The sequence below is a fragment of the Apis cerana genome, linkage group LG12, assembly GCF_029169275.1.
Source record: "Apis cerana isolate GH-2021 linkage group LG12, AcerK_1.0, whole genome shotgun sequence".
NCBI classification, from domain to species: Eukaryota; Metazoa; Arthropoda; class Insecta; order Hymenoptera; family Apidae; genus Apis; species Apis cerana.
In genome coordinates, this window is record NC_083863.1 from 8,821,402 (window position 1) to 8,848,233 (window position 26,832).

The 26,832-nt window shown below is 40.0% G+C and overlaps 1 protein-coding gene across 13 annotated transcripts in view; it reads right to left on the reverse strand.

Annotated features, from left to right (window-relative positions):
* LOC107998930 (klarsicht protein) overlaps window positions 1-26,832 on the reverse strand; it is a 223,460-nt gene that overhangs the window by 171,099 nt on the left and 25,529 nt on the right. For all 13 annotated transcript variants that reach the window (XM_062083060.1, XM_062083061.1, XM_062083066.1 and 10 more), the window contains one exon: window positions 4,374-4,637. In XM_062083060.1, coding sequence (XP_061939044.1) covers window positions 4,374-4,637 — 264 coding nt within the window. The remainder of the gene's footprint in view (window positions 1-4,373; window positions 4,638-26,832) is intronic.

Sequence of the window (26,832 nt, forward strand, 5' to 3'; positions counted from 1 at the left end):
GTCATTACGACTCTCCTCCTTTCCCGATCTTTATCACCCGTTCCTCCTGATGCATTCGTTAATCTTCTTGTCTTTTTTTTTCTATGAGTTTGACAGTTTTTGGAATTTTCTGTTCTTCGTATCGTTGAGAATTTATCCAATCTTCTTTTTTTCTTCCTGTTTCTCTCCACGTTATTATCCTCCTCTTATTTTCATTCTTCGTTGCGATCTATGGAAACACGAATCTGAAGATGAATTTCCTAATCGTGTTCTTTGCATCATATCGAGAATTTCTCTTATCCTTTTCCCCTCCTCCTCCTCATTCCCTTTTCCTCTATTTCTTCTTCTTCTTCTCCCTTTTATTCTTAATCCATTGAATTTTAAAACACACGATGAATTCGTTAATCTGCCGTTTCTTGTATCGTTGAGAATTTGCCTATTTTTATCAACCTCCTTTTCCCCTTCTTTATCTTCATCCTATTTCAGCGTTGCCACATTTTTGGAGCACTGCGTGATACATTTTTATAAATAATCGCGTTGAAAACTCGCGTCACCCGATTTGCCAACAGGCCGAGCGAGTCGAGTTTATCCCCGTTCGCTTTCAAAAAGCGGAGCGGAGATACTTTCGTTGGCCGGAAGCGGCTCGAAAAATGCTTTCCCCCGCGGTATCTCGATGAAAAGCAGCATTGGATCGTGTTGGTTGGAGCCACCTTCCATCAAGAGAGGAGGAAAACACGTTTGTGGAAGACGTCACTCGCGATGAAGATCTGGAGAGAGAAAACGCGTGGCCGCGGGGGAGAGGATCGCGAGGATTTTTCGCGGAGGCAAAAGTTCTCTTCCTAGGCTTGGTAAAAGGAAACTCGGAGGATGATGATTTTTACTTTCGTCTGCCTTCGAGTGAAACGTGACATCGGCCTACCTAGGTTTTCATTGATGGGAAGGCTTGCATCGCGTGTTGATAATACGTTGCGCGGAAGAGAAACGCGATATTTACACGCATCGTCGAGACGTCGATCCGATCCGATCAACTTCCACTTAAATCGGGCGTGTTTAAAAAATTCTTCTCTTCGCATCCTCGTAGAAAGACAGATCTTCTGTCTCGAAGACGATCATCCCTTCGAACATCGTTATCCGTCTGTCTCGACGCTACGAGAGCGAATAATGAGCAGAAACGAAGTTGTGTTGAACGGAAATTCGAAAAATATCCGGAAGGAGGGGTTAAAGGAAGCGTGCAAAGCCGAGATTCAGGACAAGAGCGGAAGAACGCGCGTACGCCTCGCGTGAAAGTTTTAGGCGGGTACCGGTCACGTTGCATCTAGCATCCAGCGTACTCGAGTGAAACCTTTCTTTGTACAATACGGCGGGCTGATTGCTCACGTTAATCGAACTTTATGCGCGGGATCGTTTTACCGTGGAAACATGGCCGATCGATATGGATGGCCGTTGCTCTCTCGCTTCGACACGGGTGGATCGAACCATGAAAAAAGGAGAAGAAGAGGGAAAGAAATTGGAATAGGAGAATTGGATGCAAGAAGCGCGGCACTATTCGTCTTATTCCTCCATTTATCGCGCCCCGGATGCGATTCGTCCCGATAATTAACGATTTCTCCCTCTCCTCGCACTTTTTATTCGATCGTAAATTTGCACGCGACGATGCAGCTTCTCTCGAACGATCCGTAGAAATCGTAGGAACAGGAACCCTACGTTTCTCGCGTGCTTCTAAGAAAGATAGAAAATTTTCAAAATATTATCTATCCATTTACTTTTAACTTCAAAAAAATGTGCGGGAAAATCGGTATATTCTCTCTCTCTCTCCCCCTCTTCTCTATTTTTCCATCTATTGCAACAACTCGAACAGTATTAAAAAGATTTTTTTTTAGGAAATAATAAAGAATATTCGTACGTTTGAGATAGATAATTTGAGAACAATGGTTAAAGGTTATTTTTATTACAAGAAATCTTGAGAAATCCCTACATTTCTGCGCACAATTGATTCCGTGACAAAGAATTCTACCCATCGAATCGTATTTTATGCGAGCAAGCCAATTCAACCTCTCTCGTTTACAGCGGCTATTTTCGCCGCTTTCAAGAGGCTCGCAAAAAAGATATAACGCGGTACTAACTGCACCCCATTAACTCATTTTATTCTCATACACGTACATCCCTTTATCTACGCGCGGATATTTCCATTTAAAAAAAATATCAATCCTTTCGATCAATAAAAGGACAATTTTTACGATACAACAATATCGTTTATATTTATGATTATTTCCACACTCTTAGGATATCGATGATCTCTTCGATATTTAACCAGGAATGATACGAACGGAGAAATCAAGTGAAACGAAGGAAGCAAAAACCGACGAGTAAATAATTTCCCGGTGCCTGTTAATCATGTTGGACAAGACACGTTTCAAGCCTCGCAAATCTCATCTCATTCGCGAACACCCACTACTACTAAAATTGTTGGAGGGAGCACCACCGTGATATTATCATATTCACTCACAAGCCTCCTACGTGGAGGCCGACTTCCTCGTTGCACTCGAAATTACAGAACCGTCATTCGGAGAGTGGCTATCATCTCTCGTTAACATACAAAGCGATCCAAGAAATTGGAAAAAAAAAAAATTTTTTTTCAACCGCACACGCGATAATCGTAAAGGTAAACTCGAAACTTTCCTTGAACAAGATTAGCCTGGAACAAATACAAAATGTCCATCGAGGCGAGATTATCTCGATAAATATTGGGGATCCTTCGAGGTGATGTGTTAAAAGGGAAGAAAAATAAGGAAGATCGTAAAAATAGGATCGTGGAAATTTTGTATTCGTTGTTTGCCAAAAGTTTCGTTCTCGTTCAATAAAAATTAAATTTCTATTCTCGTCTGATTCGATATTCTCGACGAATATAGATGAATATAAATGTAAAGTAAACCTATCGAAACAGAAGATTATTACGATTATAATTGGACGAAAATCAGAGGATTCGTAGACATGGAACGGACATTCGATGGGAATGAAGAGACAGGTTTGATCCCCATCCACCGTGACACGAAATTAATCAATTTTTATGCTCGACGCTGGACAAACTTTCACATAGGCCTCGAGAGGATGAACGAGCGTGAAAAGGAACGCGTTTGCTGCGCGAGTTTTCGAGTTAATGACCGAATCTTAAACAACCGAACGCGTCTCTTGTGAAATCTTTTTTTTTTCCTTTTTTTCCTTTTTTTTTCCAAAGCGTACATTCGTTTGTTCTTTCGCCTGGATGGACCCTTCGCTCCATCGGGTGGCGTTGAATTTTACGACGACGACGACGACGACGACGACGACGATGATGATGCGAGGAAGAACGATGAGAAATAGAGAAATCTCTTGCCGAGACAAAGAAGTCTTTAGATAGAATTTATGAGAGATGCGGTATAGATGGTATTGTTCGATGGTTGGAATTTATGGTCGGTGGAGAAGTGGTTGTAAAATATTGAACCGAGAGTGAATACAGAAATACGTGAAAAATATGAAAAGTTTGTAACTGTTGTCGGTGTATATAAATTATTTGATAATTTATAATTGATAAATTAATTTTGAAGTTATATTCTATAATAAAGTAAATTATTATACTTGAGCTGATACGTCATTAAATTTCTATATTAAAGGAAAGAAGTTAATAGACTCTATACTCTGCAATCACCATCAACACGCGTTCAAATATCTCTCTCTCTCAACCCATAAATCCCTGTCAATGATTAAATTACCGGGAATGCATGTAAACGTGTAACATTCCATTAAGCTGGTAGAAAAGTCGAACAGGACAACGTGTAACTAAAACGATCGCGTGCACGCGGTGAATACGCAAATTCCTTTATATCCGCGGCGGAAAGGCCGAAGATCACAGAGCATAAGGATCTTAGAAAACAGGAGAAACCGTTCTGATATCGCTAATAACCGGTATTGTACCGGTAACGCAGCGTGGATATGAATTTTTCCACATCGAAGAATATCGTACTCTCGAAGAAATTGTTCTTTGAAAACTTGATTTTCGATCCTAGATTTTATAATAACAACAAATTATCGATTATCGATAAATCATCGCAAACAAATGCGCGTTGCGTGAAATTATTATTGCGAATTCATCGAGCCTTAGATCTCTTCCAACGACAGGTGTGAAAAACAAATTACAGACTCTACCCCTTTCGTGTAATTGCTCTACGATTTAAATATATCTCGAGCCTAAACGCTCGAACGAAAGTTGCATGATTAATAATCTCGGGTAATCTCGAATTTAAATTAAACTCGATTTATTTGTTGCTCGCTCCATTTTCATCTTTCGTATTCACGAAAGCATGAAGTGCAAAATAAACGGTACAACAAGAGTAATTTAGGAATAAAAAGAAACTCACCTTGCTGCTCACGCGAGATACAAGAGTTTCGATGTGACACTGCCATTCCAAAGCTCTAAGAAACAGCAAATGCCACCTGCGTTCCAAAGACTTCACAGTCCTCAAAACCTGCGACGGTTCCCGTTGTTCCTGTTGTTCCTGCCTCTCTTCCCCCTTCTGTCCCTGCTCTTGCTGTTCCCCTTGCTGCTGATTGTACACCTTGTCCCCTAATTTCACGACCGAACTCACGATTCGACCGTGCGCCTCTATGTCTCGTTGGAGTACCTGTCGAAAATGTCAAAAATTTACGTCCCGTAACGAAACGCGTTGCAACGCGACATAAAATACGACGTTTTCGACGTTCGTTTAACGTTCATCCGAAGAAAGGTATAGTATAAATATAAATATCATAGTATTTTTGAATAATTACAGCTACCAATAACGGACGAAACGCATAAATCGGACAACGATAAGCATCGAATCGCATTCGAAATTGGAAAGCGGGTTCCAAATATATACACACGCCCATCGGTTATCGAGTGTACGAATAATATTGGAAAGTACCCGGAAGCCCGCTCGAGCATCGATTTATGGGGTTTAAATTGCGTTTCGGCCGGGGATACCGTTATCGAGGATCATCTTCCGAAAGTTTCTTTTTCGCAGATTAAGTCATGCGCACACGCATAATAATAACACAATTAACGACCGCGATTAACTCAGAGCCGTATAAATCACCGATAAAAAGTAGAAAAAAGGAAAAAGCTACGGTCTCGAATTTCTTCGATCATACCTACGACCTACAATCGCGTGAACGCAGTGATATCGTCGGATCGTAGCTTCTGCTCGACGAACCACAACGTGGAAAATCGAGACTTCCCGAGGAATCTTGGAGTCTTCGATCCTTTGGGGATCAGGAAATCCAGCATCGAAATCCATCGAAATTCTCGAGAAGGTTGGAAAAGGCATTCGTGACCTCTCCACGATTGAACAAGACAGGAGCCGAATTTCCAATTAGTCGAAAGTTCCAGTTCTATCGATCATCTCTAGCTCGAGATTTCTTTTTGTTTCGATTCGGATGGGAGAAACGAGAGAAACAAATTGATTTGATACGAGTGACGACGAATATCCCTCCCCGTTACTTTCTCGGCCTTGGGGATTCAAGATTCAACTGGTTATCTCGTCTGTCAATTATCCCGCGTAATAAGTATACAAATATAGCAGTTCCCAACTCGAGCGAGATACCGAGTCTCGGCCCACTGCAGACAGCCACACTTTCTCGCTTTTCAGTCCTGTCTTCGGACGGATTTCCTCCTTTCTAAGAATCAAGCAAGGTGAAATTCATCAATTTCGACGAACGTCGGCGAACCAGTGAAAAACGAAAGAATTCTCTCCCCGCCGAATAAGCGAAGAAGAAAAACGAGACGATGCACGAGACGAGAGGTTTGCACGCGCATCGTAACGCGCGTACGTGGGAACCGGGATCACGATTTTCCTGCCCACGGCTGGATCGAAATCGGCGATAACACACGCTTACTCCACTTTCCTCCACGCCTAATCAACCTTTAGCTTCTTTTTCTTCGAATCGATCGTACACACGCCGTTTGAGTCTAAGGACCAATCGATCGATCGGATGTAAGGTAATTGACTCTTCCCCTCGATTCTCTCTCGAGTTAATCTCGAGAAAAACGGTCTAAACGTATCTAGCTTTTCCAGAACGATTTTTATCTCTTTTTTCTCTCGTTCTTCTTGAGTTAATCTCCCTCTGAACTGTGAAACTGAAACTGTGAAACGGAGTGTCGCGAAGATCGAGCTCTTCCACGATTATTTTCACCCAAATTTTTCCATCGTTCGTGTACACCGATGCGCACCGTTGACCAACAAACGGAGCCTCTCTCTCTCTAGCTGAAACGTAGATGGAGCTTCTCCAAGAAGATTAGGAGGAGGATTAGGATCGTTTTATCCCGTCGGATTTGTCCTTCTTTCTTCTTTCCGTCTTTCCACGGTCGAGGAAATAAATCACGGTTGAGGGCAATACTACGGACACCCTGCACGCTTGGGTGCAAAGGTTAAGCACACGCGTACAAAAGAAACCAGTTAAAAGCCTTTATTGCTTCCGCGAAGCAAGTCAAGCATTTCGACGCCGTGCTCATTACGCCACGACCGGCCGGGAGAGCGTCTCTTCTGAAAATCTCACTCGCCTTCTTCTCTTAACGAGACGCGTTATATATATATATAAGTGTATTCGATTGCAGCGGCTGTAACGAGAAGCTGGATGGAATGACGGGGTAACGTGCAATTTCGTTGCAACGGATTAACGGTGGGAGGGATGGATGAAAGTGGCTTAGACGAAATTGATAAAATGACGAAGATTATATCGACGGTGACGCGAGTGATGATTCGTTATCGATAAGGGAACGATCTTCTGTTTGTTCCAATTGTGGCGACGTCGAAATCTCGCGAAATGGAAAATGGAATGAAAATGATTCGGGCGAAAAGGAAGGGATTATTATTATTGGCGATGAGGGAAGTTTCGATGATAAATTCGGCAATGTGAAAAGAAAGAAAATAAATAAATTGCGAAGAAAGCGGGAATTAATTTTCACGCGCGCCGTTACTTCGGAAACTGCGCGACAAAATTGGTTCAGATGTATTTAAACGAAAACGACGCTTTCACATTCTTCGTTAATCGAGAATGGATTCGCAAAACGCAAAATTGTGCCGCTTGTTTATCGAACAAGTTAATCTCTTTCGATGGAATTATAGGGTTATAAAGTATCGTTATAAAAAAATCTTCTCGGTGCATTAATATTAATAATAATAATAGTAAAGTTACCGCGATAAATCATTGCATTTAACGATTGATCAGAACTTTGGTTCGATTCTCCTCGAGCTATAAAAAAAAGAAAAGAAAAAGGAAAAAAAAGACGAAAGAAAAGGCATTACTTTAACAAAGCTATCCACTTTCCCATCTAACACGAATACTCGTCGAGAGTTTACGCAACATTCTCGCAAGAAACATCCTTCTTCGTTTATCCTGACACTTGACGCATCACGCAACGAGAAAAATATTCTTATCCTCTAAACGTTCCTTCCTTACAAAATTCGTATATTTAATTGACAAAACTTTGGAGATTTACGTTATCGACAAATTGGATTAATTTCTATTATTCCTGGTGTATGAATAAGGATTTACATATATATATATACGGATACAATAGAATCTCAATTATCTTAATCTGTCGAACGAACGGTTCGCATGGATAGGAACTTCCAATTACCTATTCGATTTCCCATTCGAGTTTACATAAGTGGATTGAATCGACGTTAATCAGGTGACTAACTGAAATTTCGTTCCAATGAATGGAGATTTACTCGTATCGAGGCAAAATCGATGAATTCCCCATTATATAAATTTCAATCGAACCCTCCGTGACGGATTCGAATAAATGGAATTATATTCCAGCCTCCTATCTCCATCTAGTTCAAACTCAAATTGCTCGCCAATGCTTTAATCAAGTTTATATACTTCTACTCCTATCTAGAATCGAGCGATCCAAAGATCGTTCACGAACGCGCGAAGATATCTCCAAGATATCTCAACTTCAAATTCTTCCTCCAACTCTATTCCACCCATTTTTTAATCCAATTTTCCCGACCAGTTTACAATTCTTCCTTCCTTCCGTCTCGAGAAAAATTATCTTCCTTCTATAAGAGACTTCTATTAACGCGTACAACGCGTAAACGATACCCATTTCCAAGCCGAGTGGCTCGGAATCGCCACGAAACAAAGACGTCTCTATCCTCATCTCGCATTAGCCCACTTTCTCCCATAGATTGCGTACGATTACGCGCGATTGTTCCACTTTATCCGCTCGCGTCGTCGCCTCGCTTTCGACCGCGTTTGCCAACCCGAGTTTTTCCCGAGAGACTACGGTCCTCCTCGAGAACAATGGCCGGCGGAAGGGGCACGGCCTTATATCCGATATTGAAGATCTACGCCCGGATAAACGGTAATTGCCGTTTCCAGACACCTAGGGAAGGAAACGTCGAGATTCGAGGCGGCGCACACCTGTGCCCGGTCGAACGGCCGTCCTCCCCAAGGAAAATCGCGCGAAAGCTGGAGAAGAAAAATAACAAAGATACCGGCTAACTTGCTTCCTCGATGAGCGGGATCGAAAGATTCGATTTTCTAAATCGATCTCGGTTCGCTTCGATTTCTAACAACGGGAAAGTATGGACTTGGGGGTCATAAACTTGGGGAGGGAGGGGGGAAAAACTTGTTCTCGGCTTTTCGACGGAACTGTGGATGGACTGTTGTTGCCGAGAGGATTTTTCCTGCGATACGTGCGTGTACGATTGTCGAGACGATTGTCGAGACGATTGATAGTTTCGCGTGAAATTCGTGACCTGGATTATTAAGAGAATGTTGGAATTGTCGGAACTACTCTTGTTACATTATTTTTAACTTCCACGATTTTCTAATCGAATAACTCTTCGTATTATTATTACTATAATTATTGTTGTGATATTCTTGCGAGTAAATAATGCTAATATATTTAGATCAATGTTATCGAGATAAGCGATTATCAGCGATAAAAATATCCGATAAATTTCTTCTAGCGATAAGTGTTGAAGAAAGTTTCGTACGTGACCGACTCGAACGATTTTTTTTTTTCTTTCAAGCGTGGAAACTTTGAATCGAAATTTATTTGGCAAGAAAACTAATTATGATATCTCACGGTAAAAGAATGTACAATTTCTCTTAAAGACGCGTGAGTATTTGCAGGAAACGATTCTCGATTCTGCATTTTCATCGCGACACCACGAATTCACTACGAGTTATCCAATAGTTTCGTTCATACCTTGATGATTGAACTGATATAAATATTCAAAAGTATAAATATAAAATACGTTCGAAAAGAATGTAAGGGGTGAAAATGCGTTCAGATCACAGGATCGCGGCACGTTCGAAATTGCATACAGTGTTACAACACGTCACGTTGTACACATTGTGAACAGTTCTCCTCTCTTTACATTCCAACCAAGTTTACTTTTCCCTATACACACAACTCTCTCATAGTATTCACAGACATTCCTCGCTAACCTTCGACTCGACTAATCAAATATTATTCATAAGACATTTTCTTCTTTAAACATTACGTATCGAGAAATATATATCTCTGGCATGTACAAGTTCAAGGCGTATACGTTTCTATATTGCTGTTCGAGCGATATAAAATATTCATATAAAACAATTTACAAAACCGGTAATCTGCGACTATTTTCTTCGACTATTAAAAAAAAGAAGAAGAAACCGAAGCGAAAACGATCCGACAGAAGCTCAATATAATTTTCTACTTTCTTTTGCAAATAGACGTGCCACGTTCGTAAAACAATCTTCATATGCGAGGTGAATACGCACACACGTTCTCGATTTTAAGTAGCGCTTGAAAGAGAGCAAAGCGACAAAATCGAAACGCGAGCACGCACGACGCAAGAAAACGAACGAGGCAAAGTTGAATACATTACGTACGGGGGCGAAAAAAAAATGTATCTAAAATCTCAACGGGCATAAAATCAATAACCCGACTCGATCTATGGAAATCGCGATCGATCTCGGTGAAATCGCAAATATTTAACAAGTCCATTAAAACCGGTCGATAATCTACAATCCATAACATAACCTAAAAACAAAACGGGGGCAAAACGTTCCATCAAGATCTTTGTCGTTATTTGCACGGATATATTCTCCAACAGAGATAGATAGATAGATAGATAGATAGATAGATCTTCGCAAAGCCATTGCAAAATCGAAAGTGTTCGATGTTCGGTTAATATCGATCGAGAAAAGAAGAGGGAAAAAAATCGTCCGGGTGGAAAGTTAAAACACACGTCCGGTTAAAACGATGACGGACGTGTTGGAGTTTCCGACCTGTTGAACTATCGATCCACGGATCGAAAAAATGATTTTCGATCGCCTCCGTCTCTGGGCCCGCGTTACGCTGCTTTTATAGTAGAAAGTTTCAACACGTGCCGATACATCATAGAACAATGCGCCATGACCGCCGCGCCGCGCCGTTCCTCGTTCCGACTTTACATCCAACTTTATTTCCCCTCCCGTTATCGCGATCCGATTTTACGGATGGGTGTAGATTTTTTTTCCTTTGCCGAAGGGGGAAATCTTGCGTCTGGAACCGTTATCAGACCGGTGATTTTGATCAGGGAGGAGGGGAGGGGGGATGCAAATAACGAAACGCAAATAACGAAATTTTCAATCGCGTGCGATAGATAGATTTGAACAGGTTTGGCAATGTGTGGAGAGATAATCGCGTTTTATTAATCCTCGAGAAAGTTCCATCTTCTATCGGTTCGGATTGAATTTTGAATTGGAATCGAAGCCTCGAATATTACAATATAACGTGTAGGATAGTAATAATATCGTCGAATTACGTGTCGTATTCTAAGAGATGGAGCATAATAAGCAAGATAATCATCGTTCGTCGATTTCTGTTACGTGTTAACGTCTCGTGTAATTGTGAAGAATCTTCGCTAAATATTCTAATAGGAAAAACTTATACGCTCGAAGTTTAATACGCATCATGCTCGTTTCGCATTCTTAGGGGGAAACGGCTCCGCTTATTTACTATTCTCTTTGTTTCATCGTTCCACGTATTTTTTATGTCGATCGCATCAAAAGCATCTCTGTTCCTCTTTAAACTCTCCCAAGATTACGGAGAATTCCACGATAATTCGTGATTATTCATAATAATTGAAAAGTTTTTTTAAACGGAAAATTTAATTTTAAACCGCTTAAAAAAAATAAAAATCAATTCCTGGAAGAACACAAGCACGAGAATTGTCGGGATTAAAGATCATCCTCGCTTATTTTTCTTTTTTTTTTTTCCTCGTAATCATTCGACTTACGTAAACGTTTTATACCTCACACGGTCGAAGTACGCGCGGAAGCTTGGTCAGATTCGAGATTAGAATAACATTTTTCACGGAATTCATGGAGTAGCGACTATCTAAAGAGTAAATGAACCTCTGTGCCATGGGGGTAGCGACCGAGTGAACGCGACTCCGACGTTGGAAACGGATATAGCGTGCGAGCAGTACTTTCGTAATGGTGTATTACGATGACGTGTCGAGGATGTTTTGCAATTGTATTGTGCGATCGGTTATAAGGATGCAATCCTGCGATTTTGCTTCGCCGTACCGTGCTCTCGATTAGTTGATTATTGCGTGCGAACGTGTCATCCTTTCTACTGGAACAAGATAGAACGACCGTGTGTCTTCCTAATGGAACTTGCTCCACCGACATTTTTTCTACATTTAAAATTCTTTTTCTATATTTAATACATAGGATAAATTATCTTAATTGATCGATCGATCGATTCGATCTTTTGCCTTTTCTTCCCCCTTTATATTTAACGTAGCTATTCATTTCTATATTTAAATATCAGGATATCGACCTCGGACGAGGTGTATAGAAGAAGGGTACTTGATCGTGCTATCTCAAGAACTTTAACACCTAGTCAGATATCGTCGTGTCGTTATATTTATGAAATATAAAAAGAAATATTCGAATATAATTTTTTCCCAGACGATTCATCAACCTGTGTAAATTTTCTTCTTCGATTTTGCGTGCTCGTTAATTGGAAATTCTTGTATCGCTTCCGAAGGTAAAATAATAATCTTGTTCCCGCGATCCATCCGAAGTAGGCCACAGTGGTAGTAAAACTTGACTCTTGTGCTATCGCTAATCGCGATCATTTATATTCTTCGAGTAAAAGTGATTGATATAGCTGAATCGATGACGAACGGGATTCAAACCGCTTGTTCAATTTACATGACATTTCTCCAGACTCGATTTATGATACGCGACAGTGTATCGTGTGTCGCGTTATGCAAAGCATGCTACTTAGTGTCACATCGTATCCGTGAGACACTCGAACGAAAATCCTTTATTACCGCTTTATCATTTCCATACAGGGAATACCAACCGTTTCCACTTACGTTTCAAATATATATCGTTCAAAATTGTAATGGTATTACAAACAGAAATTAAAAAAAATTAAATTAATGATACGATCAATACTCATTTTTGTTTCGTTTCGTTCTGTATAATTCTCGACAATTGAGAATTTCTAGTAACGTTAATAGGTTAGGATAGAATAACACCTACCGAAGAGAGTTTCGGTTGACAGTTTTGCAATCAACAAATCTCGAGACGACATCGATCGCAATAACGAAATTTCTACGCGAATGATACTTTTCGGAATGATATTAAAAAGAAAATGGTACTACCTACGATAGAATTACGGTTGAGGAAACGATACGATTGCCGCCGTAATTTTCTATGCAAATTCCATTCCAATCTCGAAGGCCGCAATGGCCGCCACAACAATCGTCACAACAAAATTTCCACGCTAATAAAGTCTCCGCGGTTTCTGTTGCGTAATCGCGCAAAAGAAAAAGAAAATCGTGACGGCCGCTTTTGCGACCTGCCTTCCATCACGCACGCTCGTTCGTGGGATTACGAATCGAATTTTTCATCGATCCGCAAGATAAAGCAACCACCTTCACGGGGCAGCGCTTTCGCGACTGCGCACACGCGAGCGCGAAGAAACACGAAAAATAACGAAGATTGACGAACACGGGAGGATAACGCTGTGCCTGCGATAAAGCCGCGTATTCGTCTAAATAGGTCGTGCATAAAAGGCTAAAAACTGCTGACAAGTTGTACCGAATATACAGATATGCTTGTCCACGAGAAAGTTAACGACCGATGCTTTGCTTGTAATATGATTTTTCGAAGCAATGGGAGAATTTACACGCGGATTAAGGTGAATACAGGATTTGACGATAGGATGACAGGAGAGGTTAAGAGGGCAAATTGTCCGATTGGACTCGCAGATTTCGATTCTCCAAGTAATAAAATAAAACCGTGTCTTAAAGAATTTTAATACTCCTCGTTCATTGAGTTTTTATCCCAGGATTGATTGAATTTCTCCACGCGATTAAAAACAACGCAAAACTGGACGCAATAAATCTTAAGAACATCTCAATCTTCGCAAGAAACAAATTCCAAATTCCCTCTCGTTGGACCAATTACCACCTATACCGTACACCATTATCTACTTCTCGCAAAAAAAATCTCTCTACGCGTCTCTCGCAATTTTCCACGATTTAACATCGATGCGATGTCTCCGCTACTTTTATTCCACCGATCTAGGGAGGAGGTGGAAAAACTTTGGAAAAACTGCTGGAACGAGCGACCGTCCAAGTCTCTCTATCCATGGGAAAGTTGGACGATAGGTGTTGTTGGATAGGTGTCGAAGATAGGAGCATGTGCGAGGAAGAGGCGAGGACACGGGCGATTCTTGTTCGTGCAACTGGCATAAAAGTAGTCCATAATTCACGGTTGAATCCACGTCGAGATTACGGTTACGTTGAAACCGGTGGCAGGCTCGCTACTCCGGTAGCCGTTTTGCCAACTATCGACCGACAGTTATTGACTTTCATCCTTCCGTCCCGCGGATTTCTTCGTGTATCCTCCTTCCTGAATGGAAATTCAATGCAAAATGCAATCGTGCGATCGGCACGTGATTCTGATTAGACGGATACGTGGTAGTAGTTAGTGTTCCATTCTTACGAAGACGAGTTGGAAGACGAGGAGGTTGAAAATGGATGGACGTTTAAGAGATATGAAAATACAGAGAAGATTGGAAATTCGTATATGGATTATCCGTGAAGTTGATCGGATGAAAAAGATTTTACTTTTCATTCTAAATTTTAACACTTGAAATTTATCGTTACGGATAATCAGTGAAATATGCGATCGTTTCATATATTTTCTATTTTACTTTCAAGTCATTAAATTATCGAAGTAAGAGAGCAAATGTATTATTCTGTTATTATTATTATTTTTTTCCATCATTTATCACGGGTTTATATATATAAAGATGCACATATTGGAAATGACGAACGATTGTGAACGTTAGCGATAAGATAGTAGTAACGAGAATTGTAATATTGTTCCCTCTGGAGAGAGTTTAAACGGGTGGAGATCGTGATGTTGCGGCAATAAAGTGGTAATGTTACGACGTTATAAAGCGATAGTTAAGTTTATGGTGATTAGTTTAATGATGGAATATTGAGATAAAATAATAGCGATTTATCCGTCTAACACAGTATGCCGGTAATAATGTATCTTGCGAAGCTCGTGTAAGGCATGTCTCGATGAAAATGGAAACGAGGTTACCCCTGATACAGACCACGTTAATATAACTTACGATCCTTCCTTTCTTTTTTTTCTTTTCTTTTTTAATCCCCCCTTATCCTTATCCTTAATTTATCCTACTTTAAATAAGAAAAGAAGCCTAAAAGATTTTAAAACGCGTAATTCATTTTACGCGAGAAATAATTATTATCCTTTAAAAATGTAAATTCACGCGTACAACTCGATAATTATCTTCCAATTACCAAGAACGAATCTTAACACCTCTCTTAAAAGTTAGAAATAAAATTACTTGAAATAAAATATGAAAAATGAAATGCTGTAAGAAGCCTCTTCTACGATTCTCGAAGATTCTATTCGATCGATTTCACCGCGTGCGCGCGCGCGAGAGAGAGAGAGAAAGAAAGAGAGGAAAGAAGAAGAAAGTCTTCTCGCCATCTGTCGAAGTAATAATAATTGAAATTACCTAAAAAGAAAAAAATCAATAAAATCAAATCTCGAATTCTGCTGTTTCTCGAGAAGGCAAGAAAAGAAAGAGGAAAGACGTGGACGATTCTCAAAGATTCTAATTCTCGATCGACGAAAAAGAAGAGAAAAGAAAGAGGCGATCTCTTGGCGAAGATGATTCCTCGTGGGTGTAACGAGTCACCGTCCGCGATTATGAGAGGCGCATAAGACACGTTGATCCTCACCGGCGAGGTTCGAGGTGAATTGAACGGGTTAGAAGCGTGTAGGCGTACAACGCACAACAACACATCCACGCATCCAGCCTTATAATCGTGGCCAAACCGATTTGAATAGATGAATCGAAGAGGAGGAGGAAGAGGAGGAGGAGGAGGAGGAGGAGAGGGTTCGATTGCACGTTGGAAGCATTCCCTTCCAACCGTGAGTTTTATCGAGGAAAGTAGACAGTGTTGCTGAAAATCTAACAACAACGGCGCAAACGCATTAGCGAGGAAGAATTATGGACACGATTACGATTCTACCATTTTGCACCATCGCTCCGAAGCACACGATTCCGAACCATTTACGACCGATACATCCGTGTGATTATTTTCTACGTTTGTACACGTGCGCCAAGCATTATTCTCCAGCTTGAAAGAATATAATGGAGGGAATATAATGGAGCTTGTTTGGCAGTGAAATATTCTTTTAGCGCGCGTGGATAGAAGCGAAGAAAGAAGCGATTGCGGAGAAGCGATTATAGCGATTGGGAAGGAGAAAGGAGATGGCCGGAGTTGGGAAATAAAGTGTTAAAATAGTTATAGGGATTTTTCATTATGTACTAAAATACACTTTTTTTCTTTTCGTTCAAATGAAACTATGTTTACCGGAGAACGGTAAAGAAAATAACGTTTCACGTCGTAGAAAAGGAATTCCCAGAACGGTGTTTGCGTCCTGGACATGGAACAACGTTCACAGGCGATGCTAATGAAGCTAGTAACCCCTGTGCTAATATTAAAGAACCGTTTCCGCCGTTTGAAAACGGTTCTCCGTTAAATGCCCCCGTCAACCGCAATTAAACCGATGCTCGAAATTTCTCGCGGAAAAATTTAAGGCCTTTATACTCGAGATCGTGTACGTGGTTAAATTTAGCCGATTATTGAATAATATCTTTTTCCAGAGGGTATTTTATTTCCTTATTAATAAAATTTAGAAAAAAGATTTGCCAGTAGTATGGAAAAAACGATACAAATATGAATTGTCACGAAACTGAAAGTGGATATTTATGCAATTTTGTAGATTTTCACGTATTTAAATTTCTCACGTACATGCATAAACTTCCGCAGTCCAATTACAATATTAGAAGGTTTAAAATATTAGATAGGATAGTCTACACAACTCGTACAACACATTTCGTAGATTTCCAAACTCGCCCGTTACGCAACTTGTATTGCATTTTACGAGAATTGCGTAATTCGAAATGATGCAAAATCTATAAAATCACGATTACAAAATGGAATATGTAACGTGAAATATCGAGGAATGTTAACGAGCAATGAAGAAACTGAAAATTTTTAATTTTTACTCTTATTAAAAATTTCTTGCGCGTTTCTATATTCTTTATTACATATCAATAAATCGATAAATGTCAATGGTTAAGAGATAGTAAAAGTGATTTGATTGAAATTTTACAATTCGAAATAAATCATCGCTGTTGCAATAATTACCGCTGAATGATATATATCAAACGTTTGAATTATTATACGACGAACGGAATTGAAAAATTCATAAAAATTTTTATATCGAAAAAATGTATCTTTTTATTATTAATCAATTACGCGATAAATAGCAAATTGGAGAACTTCCATATTTTTTATTTTCTTATATAAATTTTTCAAAGATAAACAAACCAATAGTCGAGACATTAATTAACCAGAGTGCACTCAGGTAGCACTTTATTCCAGAACTCGCTATTGTACCCCAACAACATCGATGACATTCGATGTTAATAATGATTTCCACCTTGGGGCATCGACCGGTAGTTGGTAAACCACGTAACATTACCGGTTTCCATTGATTTATCGATCCATTGAAAGGGTGAGACAGACAAGGTTTAGTCGCGTCAATAAAACTTGTGTTGTACTCATCGTCTTAATGGAAAATATCGATGAAAATAGAACACGGTGTGCAAAGGTAAAATTACTACCATTCCTTGCGATTTATTACATTTCTCTCCATTTCTACCATCGACAATTCTTATTCCATCAGGATAAATTGACTTGGATTTCTTTACAATTACCTCGAATTACATCCAAATGTTGTAAAATAACCAATTACATTATATATATACTTGCACATACGCACAGACTGATTCAAAATTCTAATTTCTTAAAAATTAAAAAAAAAGTAAATAACAGAAATGAAACGGAATCGAATCGATTTATCACTTCACATCCACAACGATTTTAACGTCCAACAATTATTCAACATCGTTACACAATCAAGAACCGGATCAGAAACAGTTTATCGATTTCTCATCCTGATTAAGTCGAATCGAAGAACGAGCAGATTAGAACTCCGTCTGACTCTCGATCGCTTTCCATTTCCGCGAAAAACGTGGATCAGTGGAAAGGAGCTGTCGATCCTTCGTCAAAATAGGCCGTGACGATTTTGATTAAATTTCACCTATTCGAGGTATCCCACTCGTTGGACCGTGACGTTTATCGTTCGCTTTCTTAGCAGCTTATCGATACGAGAATCCTCGTTTGGAACGAGCTCCAAGTTGGAGTTGCTCCTGACCAGATCCATAAAAAAAATGGTCAAAGAACCTTTGTATTTTGAATTTTTAAAAGCAATTTTCAAATTTTGACTTTAAAAATTGTAAATTGGGATTCAAATAAAATACAAAATACATAAAACGAATAATTAACGATTCATCTCGTGGCAATGATGATTGGCCATGGTGTTTGTGTTCCACCGCGTGTAATACGTAGGCGTGGCCCTGAGTCGTGGCGGCAAAGTCGAAGCTTCGATTCGGTTTCGAGGAAACCTTTTGCTGGGCTTGGCCAATTTATTCCTGGCTTTCTATTTTGCGAGGATTCGTTCGGAAACGTTTATCGGGGGGAAGAGATCTTTCGCCTTACCGTTTTACGGGTTCCATCGCTTCCGAGATATCAGAAGATCGATTTGTTACGTCCGGATGAGTTATAGAGAGGTGGAGGAGTCGGATGATAAATGACGCTTAAGGCGGATAGTTTGTACGGAATTTGAAGGCGCGTTAAGTGTGCCGGTGTCGTGCGGAGGATACATCGTTTTAATCTTTACGATATTTTTACACTCGTTCGATTTCTTTAATCGAGATCCGACGGATGAAAGTGCATCTTTCCCCGAAATTCGTTTCTCGCCGAAGAAATTATTATCAAATAATTAATTTCTATTCCGCCAAAAATTTCTTGAAACCGTTATAAAACTCGTTAAAAAAATGATTTCTTTTCTATTTTTCTATATTCTATATAAAATTGTCACACGATATTACAAATTAATATCTGAATAAGAAAAAGAGTTGCATATAATTTCAAAACGCTACCTTTCCCCGGCGATCGATTTAATTTCGCGCCAAATTGCAGAACGACCCTCCACACTGATACACGATCGAATTTGCCACGCTGAATGGTTAATTTCCTACTAGAAATTGGTCATCCGCGATTCGCAATAGTATCGATTCCACGATCTCGATGGAACACCGTGTAATTCGAGAATTCACTCACGAATATCTAATCACCAATTTTCCTCGTGCTCGTACTACTCCTTTTTCCTTTCCCTTCGTTCCACGCGAAGAAAATAGATGTTGTTCGAGGATGGATGCATAATTTTCTCCCCGAGTTTCACGACGAATTCGCTATTAAACCGCGATGATTATGCTCGTTGCTCGATCGTAAAGCGTCAGAAGTTAGTCGGGATCGTTTATTGTGAACTGTGCGCCACCGAGAAGATCGACGAGTTTAGCCTCTTTGTTTATCCAACGGATTCCTATGGAGAGCAACATGGTGGAGGGGAAACGTATATTCGAGCGTAGATATCGACCGCGATACGCAACGATTTATGCCTATTAACGGATGGTTAATTTTCCAGGATCGAGAGGATCGAGATACATGTATACTTTCGGTCGAATCTATCTAGATTCTAAATTCGTAATCGAGGAAAGTTATAAGAGAAAAATTACCTTCTTGCTCTCCCTTTGACAAATAATTCAAAATAGAAACGAAAATCGACGATAACTCGCAGCTTACGATTCACCGATAATCATTAGTTGTCGAATTATTCCGCTAGAGGGCACCAGAGAACACTTACTTACAATTCCATCGAATTGTAAATTTTTAAAATTCCAAATAAATATATATATATAATTTTCGTTCCTTTTTCTCCGGTGAAATTGAATACGTACGAACTTTCGATGCGATTTCAACCACTTATCCAATCCATTACTTCCAATAAACGATACAAATCGCCTCCATATACCGGGAGAGGCAAGACACGTACGTTTTGATCCAAGGAGGAAAAATGCTCCGCCCCGTATATCTCGTTCCATCGAAAGTTACACGATCCAACTTCCGATAATTTGCAACGCGCGTGTACCGTGCAAAATTTTTCTTCCGAGAAACATAAGATATTGTTCTCAACTTTTCCCTGTCAACGCGCCCCTTTCATACCGATACTTCCTGCTGGCGATCATATCGGCCAACATTTTACCGTTCCACTTTCGATAAACATCTGAAACACAATACGTTCTAATTCCGGAACCACGAGGTTCGTTTATGGGCTGTAAAACTAGGCACGTTCTTCTACACTAGGCGCACCATTAACGGCACAGTTTTTTTTTTTTGCCACGCCACAGCCGGACAAAGTCACGAAACTCTCGTAGCGGTCTCGTTCCATATTTGGAGGATCGAGGAGGAGAGGGAAAAAAAAACGAAGGATCGACGACGACCGACTCTCTTTCGCGTCGTCGCGTTGATTACCAAGGCTGTAAAAACGCCATTTGCCTTGTTCGCCCGTTCGTCTCGTGCTTTGAGAGGTTAATCGTCTCTCGACTGGAGGAAAGTTGCGGCGGAGAGAGGAAACGCGGAATTTGATTCAGATCGGACTCGCGCGCGATAATATTTTTCACGCGATTTTAATTTTAATCCTCGAATATTTAATCGTCGGCGACGAGCGTTTGGAATAACTGTGCTGCGAGAGTCGTTGACAGGTAAACGACTTGGAATTTATAGCGTGTGGCGATTATTAAATTTACATTTAAACACGCTAGAGAGAAGTTTTTAAGTAGAAAGTAAAAATTATAAACGATTTTTGTTTTGAACGAGCAACTTATCGATGGAAATATATTCTCGTTATTCTCGCGAGATGCGATATATTTTTTGGATAGTGGAAAGGTAAGCAGCAAAAATGATTCTTTCTCCGAGAAATGCGTTTAGAAATGAGAAGCAACGTTCTCCCCCTCTCTGACCGGAAGAGATCATTGGATTTTGACGAATCGATGCCAACTGTTCTCACTTCTAAAATACGAAGCAAGATTTATCTCGGGTAAAAGGTTTTCAAGATAAATGAATTCTGCCCGTTTCAACGCCTATCCGTCGCAACAAGATTGATAACTCTTCTTGTTACGCAACAATTAAATTACACACGGTGAAAGTAAAAACACGTGGTACAATTTTTATATTTATCTTTAGGTTCGCGATAAACACGATGGTGTCGTTCAACGCATAGAAAATACTTCTCTTCTGAGAAGCCATAATTGCATAGGATTTCGAAGGGAAGGGAACGTGTCCCCTAAGGTTTCGACGTTCACGGTTACACATACCTCGTACTCAATGGGCATAAAATCATTTCTTAATGAGCGCTTATAATCCGTAAACGGAATTTCTGCTATGCAAATACGCAAAAGCGCACCTGGCTCCGATTACCTTCTTCGATCATGCCATAAACGAAAAAAAGAGAGAAGAATTTTGGTGAAACTTGATAGATTCGAAAAAAACATTCGACGTGCACAAATTTGTATCCATTTTGAAAAAAACTGAAGCAAGATAAATCGGAAAAATTTTAATTACTCGGAATGGAAATCATTGGGCGAATCATTACACTCTCCGTTCAAGTTGAAGCTAACACGTACGCGAGAGCGTTATTAATGCCCCTATCTTTAAAAACCTGTATATCTGCTCTTTATCCATATCTGATCGTGTAAACTTTTTTTAACCACGGGCTAAAGATTCCATCGACGTAACCAACACTCGAGTATCGCCAACATTATCACCACACGATATAATTATAAATCGCGAAATCTAATTTACAATTTGTTCCGCGTAATAATCGCAAAAAGGAAAAAAACGATCAAAGGAAAACGTAAAAGAGTAAAAATGGAGGAAACGATACAGAAGAAAAAAAAATACAAGAAAAAAAAAACAATTTCTTTTATATTTTATATTATTTATAAAATAAGAGAAAGAAATTAATGGAAACAAGAATAAGAAGATTACCCGCGAATCTGGACGCCTTTTCATCCATTCATCCATTTCCTCGAACGCAAATTTACCGAATTCAGAAAAGAAAATACTTTTTGTTCGAGAAGAAGATTGTCCAACGAACGAACAAATCTCGCGACCCATCATTGCGATTACTGGCGCGTCTTCTTGTAAATGTAAATCTAAAAAGAAGCGGAATAATCGGAGGGAAGCCCTAAAATCGTAAGGAGGGGAGAACTCATGTGCGCGCCGAAGATTTTTTTAAAACTCTGCCTCCTTCGAAGGCTTCCCTTCACTTTAAAAGGATCACCGGCATTCAACGTTATTATTTCGTGTTTCTTTTTATCTCTATCTCAAACACCTAGCCAAGAGAAACACCAAACTGGATTCTATCGACGTGGGAAAACGACCCGTCCCCCTGGATCCCCTGCTTTATCCCCGCGTTGCGTCGAATCTCATCCGAACCATTGAACCACTCCCTTGTACTTGCACAAAAACTGGTAAAACAATCCTCCCCCCTTCCTTCTTCTTCCCTCTTTGCCCCCCATTCAACGTTGTAAATATCGAATCGGTCATTCCCTTCACGAGTTCGAAGAGGCGTTGATGCGATTTCTTTATCGTCCAAGTGTCGTTGGGAATTTCCCTCCTCAGTTCCTCGTCTCCAGATCCAGCGTGACTCGTATCTCCGTCGTCGCTTCGAATCAGTGGGCCGATTAATCATTAATTTCGTCAAAATCGAAGCGTCAAGTATCTAAAATCGATCCACTTATGGGTGGAATTAATGGAGAGAATCGAGGTTCCCCAAGTGGAACTCCGCCGAGGGAATTGATCGCGATTCGCGGTGAATGAGTTTCGATCGAAGACCTTGTACTCGGCGGCATTCGGCTATTCTAAACGTGTTCTGGAGGGGAAAAAAGGAAGAGAGAAAGAAAAGAAAAGAAAAGAAAAACGCTCGACTCCCTTTCACTTGGACGCTGCCGCGCCAATGCAAATTGCGCAACGACGATAAATCGATATGCCGTGGCCCCCGCGCCATTATGCGCGTATCTCCTCGCGAGGTCGCGTGGATCCGCGAGTTTCTGGAAAATACGGGGAAGGAACGGGCCAGCTGGCCAGCCATCCATAAATATCACCCTCGTATTTCGATGTAATCGCGATACCTGCGACTCAATCTTCCTTCTGGTGTTGGAATGGTGGCGCGCTCGTGTCCAACTTGTCTCGTAGCGCAGGATCGTGCGCGATCGGCGAGCGTGCCGTGAATTCGTGATGAGGATTCGTTCGATCGAAGGGGGAAAGAACGAGATTTTTCTTTTTTTTTGGAGGAGGAGGAAATCGGAGGAACGAATTGGAAGAAGGGCGAGTTTCGTCTCGGCGGAAAGAGGATTGAAAATCGTGCATTTGATTTGCACGTCCAACGTGATTATGCATGAGAAGATACGATGAACGAACGCTTTGTCGGATTTATAAGTGTACGCGTAATATTCCATATTTTGCGCGTTGCATTTTGAAAAATTGATATATTAGATGTATATTTTTACGTTTCGTTGAAATATTTAAGATATATTTTCCTTGCGATTTCTTTTTAGAAATTCATTTGGAAGCACTAACCGTAAATTGCCACTAAATTAGCAGCACCTGGTGAAATTTAGAGAAACTTATAACGGGGAAAAATTTATAGATTTATATGTATATATATATATATATATTTCTAGATATATAAAATGGAAGAGAATGATTCAAAAATCTCTTTTCAAAAAAAGCAAAAAAGCCAAGATGTTTGGAAGGAGATACAAAGTTCGCGAGAAGGATCCAAAAAATAGGAAAGTATTGGAGATGGAGAACGAAACGAGATCGAAATGAGGCATTAAACGGAAAAGAAAAGTGAGAAGAGGATAGAGAAGCTATCGGCAGCCCCTTTTCCTCTAATTACCTCAAGGTACATAATGATACGATAAAATAGCCATCTAATAAAACCACCGCTTTTTCCATCTCTCGAGCGAATCGAATCGATCAAAGATCGGCGCGAAGGAAATTACGTCTAAAATAGACGCAGATCCTTTCTGGATAGAATGGAGCGAAGCTTGGAAACGCGTAGCGTGCAAGCGGGGTAGTAAAAAGAAGTGGAAACTTTTATTACGGTGTAATTACAGGCGGCTCGGAAAATTGGCCTGCTTTTACACGATTTCCGTGAACACGGTTGTCCACTATTAACCGTTCTAGTTAGTGGAAACAAAGAGACGCGAAAAGAAGAAAAAGTGAATATAAGTGAAAATTTTCCCGTTTATCCGAGTTTAATAAGATAGAATTAAATTATTGGCCATCGACGAGGAAATGAACGATAATTTTAATTTCCTCTCGAGAGACGCGTTCTCTTCGTCAGAATGGAAGGAAAATTGAACGAAATTAAAACGTAACGGATAGAGGGAAAATCTAATTAAATGGAGGATATTTATTTTAAGATTATCGTCCGTATTGACATATTATCGAAAACGTTAGGTTAAAATGTCCGAATGAAAGAAATCACGCGAGCAGTCCAAGTTTTAAACACAGTAGGCCAAGTTTAATTCGTAACCGTAGGTTTCATCACGGAAGAGAGTAACATTATAGTCGTAAATATACGCAAGCGGTTGAAATTATTGCTTGGAAGCGTGTCCCTGTGTTATTAGAAACTGCATCAAAATGATACACTTGATCGATTTCATCGAGGTCCCGGTTTCGTTCGCACTTTGAACAGTAAATTATCGGTTCCGTTACAAAATTCACCACGGCCATAGGCAACGGTTGTCCAACTGATGGAAACACGAATCAGGAAGAGAGCATCGCGTGAGCGACGAATGAAACGAATTGCGAATTTCTGCGCAAATCTTCCTCTCTCCCCCTTTTCATTTCTTCCTCCCGAAATATCTCCATCTAAATATCTATATACCACGTATCCTGGTCAATAGTCATTCCAACAACGCTCGTTACTCATAACTCGGTCTCGCAATTCCCCTTCGCTCGATCGTATTATCCTTCTCTATCGAGCGATATTTGTGCAACTTTCACTCTATTTAATAATAAACGTTGCCTCGATCGAACCGTTGTTCGACACGAACCGCGCTTCTAACGCGCTCAAAAGGAATTAAGAAAAGTTGAAAGAATTGAAATACGCTTCGAATCAAACTCATCAGTCGCGTGAAATAACGAAGCCGACTAAACACCTTCGATTAAACGCGATTGCGGAAAAGTCGGATAACTCCGATCGCTCTGGAAACAAATCTTCGAAACTCAACATACGTTTAACGAACGTTACGTTATCGTCAGGTGGGACGTCAGAGGGACGAGCACGGATAGTCGTTTCTCCTCAACATCTTGCCAGGCTAGGCGTAGCTCTTGCTTTCCGCGGGCGATCTTAATAACCGATGATTAGTAGCGGGGAGTAGAAGAGTAATATTCACGGTGGATTGGGAATGAAAACTACATTTAATACGTAGATTAACGGTAGTATCCGAGGCGAGGAGGCAGGTGTTCGCAAAGTGTTCCCCTCTCCCCTCGATGGATAAAAAAGGTGTCTTAAGCCGGTAATCGGACACCCATTAAGCACATATCTGTGCTCTACTCGCTCACTTTCTACCTATATTTCTCGCTATATTTCATTATCTCTTATACATTTCTTTGCTCGTAAGCGAGGAAAATCGAAATAATAAGTTTTATAATAATAGAGAAGGTGCGTTTGAGAGGAGAACACGCTCGTGGAGAAAAAAATTTCAAAATTCTTTTACATTCTGATTCGTCGCGTACTACGAGGTGTACTCTTTCGATTTAAAAGGAAGAAGAATCGTGTAAAGAGGGAAAAAGCTTGTTTTCCATTCACTGGAGCAAGGGAGAAACAGGGATGAAAGCAAAGCACACTTTTTCCTTGTACGAAGCTTGAACGGGAGTGAAATTAATTGGATTATTTAGAGTCGATGTCAGGCCGGGCGACGTTCGATCGATCGATCATGGATCGATCCAACGTCGAATTGCAACGTGGCTGGATGCGTAAATAGAAGGAACACGGTGATTTGCAACGAGATCATTCGAGTCTAACGATCGTCTCACTCCAACGATCGTGGTGTGATGTCATTGTGAGAGGCACACATTTCTAATTCGAGAGAGAGAGAGAGACGCACGGTTGTTGGTTAGAGTGCACCGCTTCTACATTCGTTCCCCGGCACGCGTCACTGAATTCTCCGTTTCGTTCGTTGCTGAAAGCAGATGCATCGCTATCGAGAATTAACTTTTACACTGGTGACATTTAAATGAATGTGATCGCTGCTAAACTTATTTATAAGTGTAATCGATTTATTGACCACGCTCTCGTTAAATTTAAACCGCCAAGATTTAACGATAAGTGGATACATTTTAATAATAACGAATAACGTTATTTAAAAAGGAAAAAGATAAATAAAACGGAGCGTCCGATGGAGTTCGCATCGATAATCAAAATATTTTGATCGGTGAAACTGATACGTGGACGCTTTAGAGGAAGATTAATGTTAGATCGTTTCACGGGAATTATTCCATCGCTTCCACGAGCTCCCACGATATCCGTTATGACACGGAGGAATCAATATAGTGAATATTTGATATATTATATACACTCCTCCCTTTCACCCAATGCTGTTAGTTTGTTTAATATCATTTCTGTTATCAGCGTTCCGTGTACACCAACATCGATAATACTTTATCGATTTTACGAAAGAAAAATTTTAATAAACAGTACGTAATCTCTTTTTCATTCCTTCGGTTCCCGGATGACTAACAAGAAAAACACCGATCGCGAAAAAATAAAGTTTTATAATCGAGTTTTTCCTTTCGAGGAAAGGAACGATATCATTTTTTTTTCTTTTTATGTATATATATATTTATATATATATATATAATTTATTATACGAGTTTCTTTCTTTTCCTGAGTTTTATCTATTTTTATTATTTTTTTTTTCCCAATCAGTCGAAAGTGTTCCGGATTGGAAGTTATTAATTACACAGCTTCTTAAAAAAGTGTAAACAAGAGGGAACTTTCTATAAAACAAACTCGTATAACGCAACGCGGCGAAACAGTTTCTTTTTCTAATGTATAATTTGAATACAATCGAGAACGTGTCGTGAAACGCGTCAAGTAAACTGAACGCTTCGTTACCTACGTACTCGTTTATTTATATATAAATATGCGATAATGACAACGAAATTAGATGAAGCGGAAACAGGAAGAAATGTTTGATAAACGTTAGAAACGGAACGAATAGATAAAAAAATT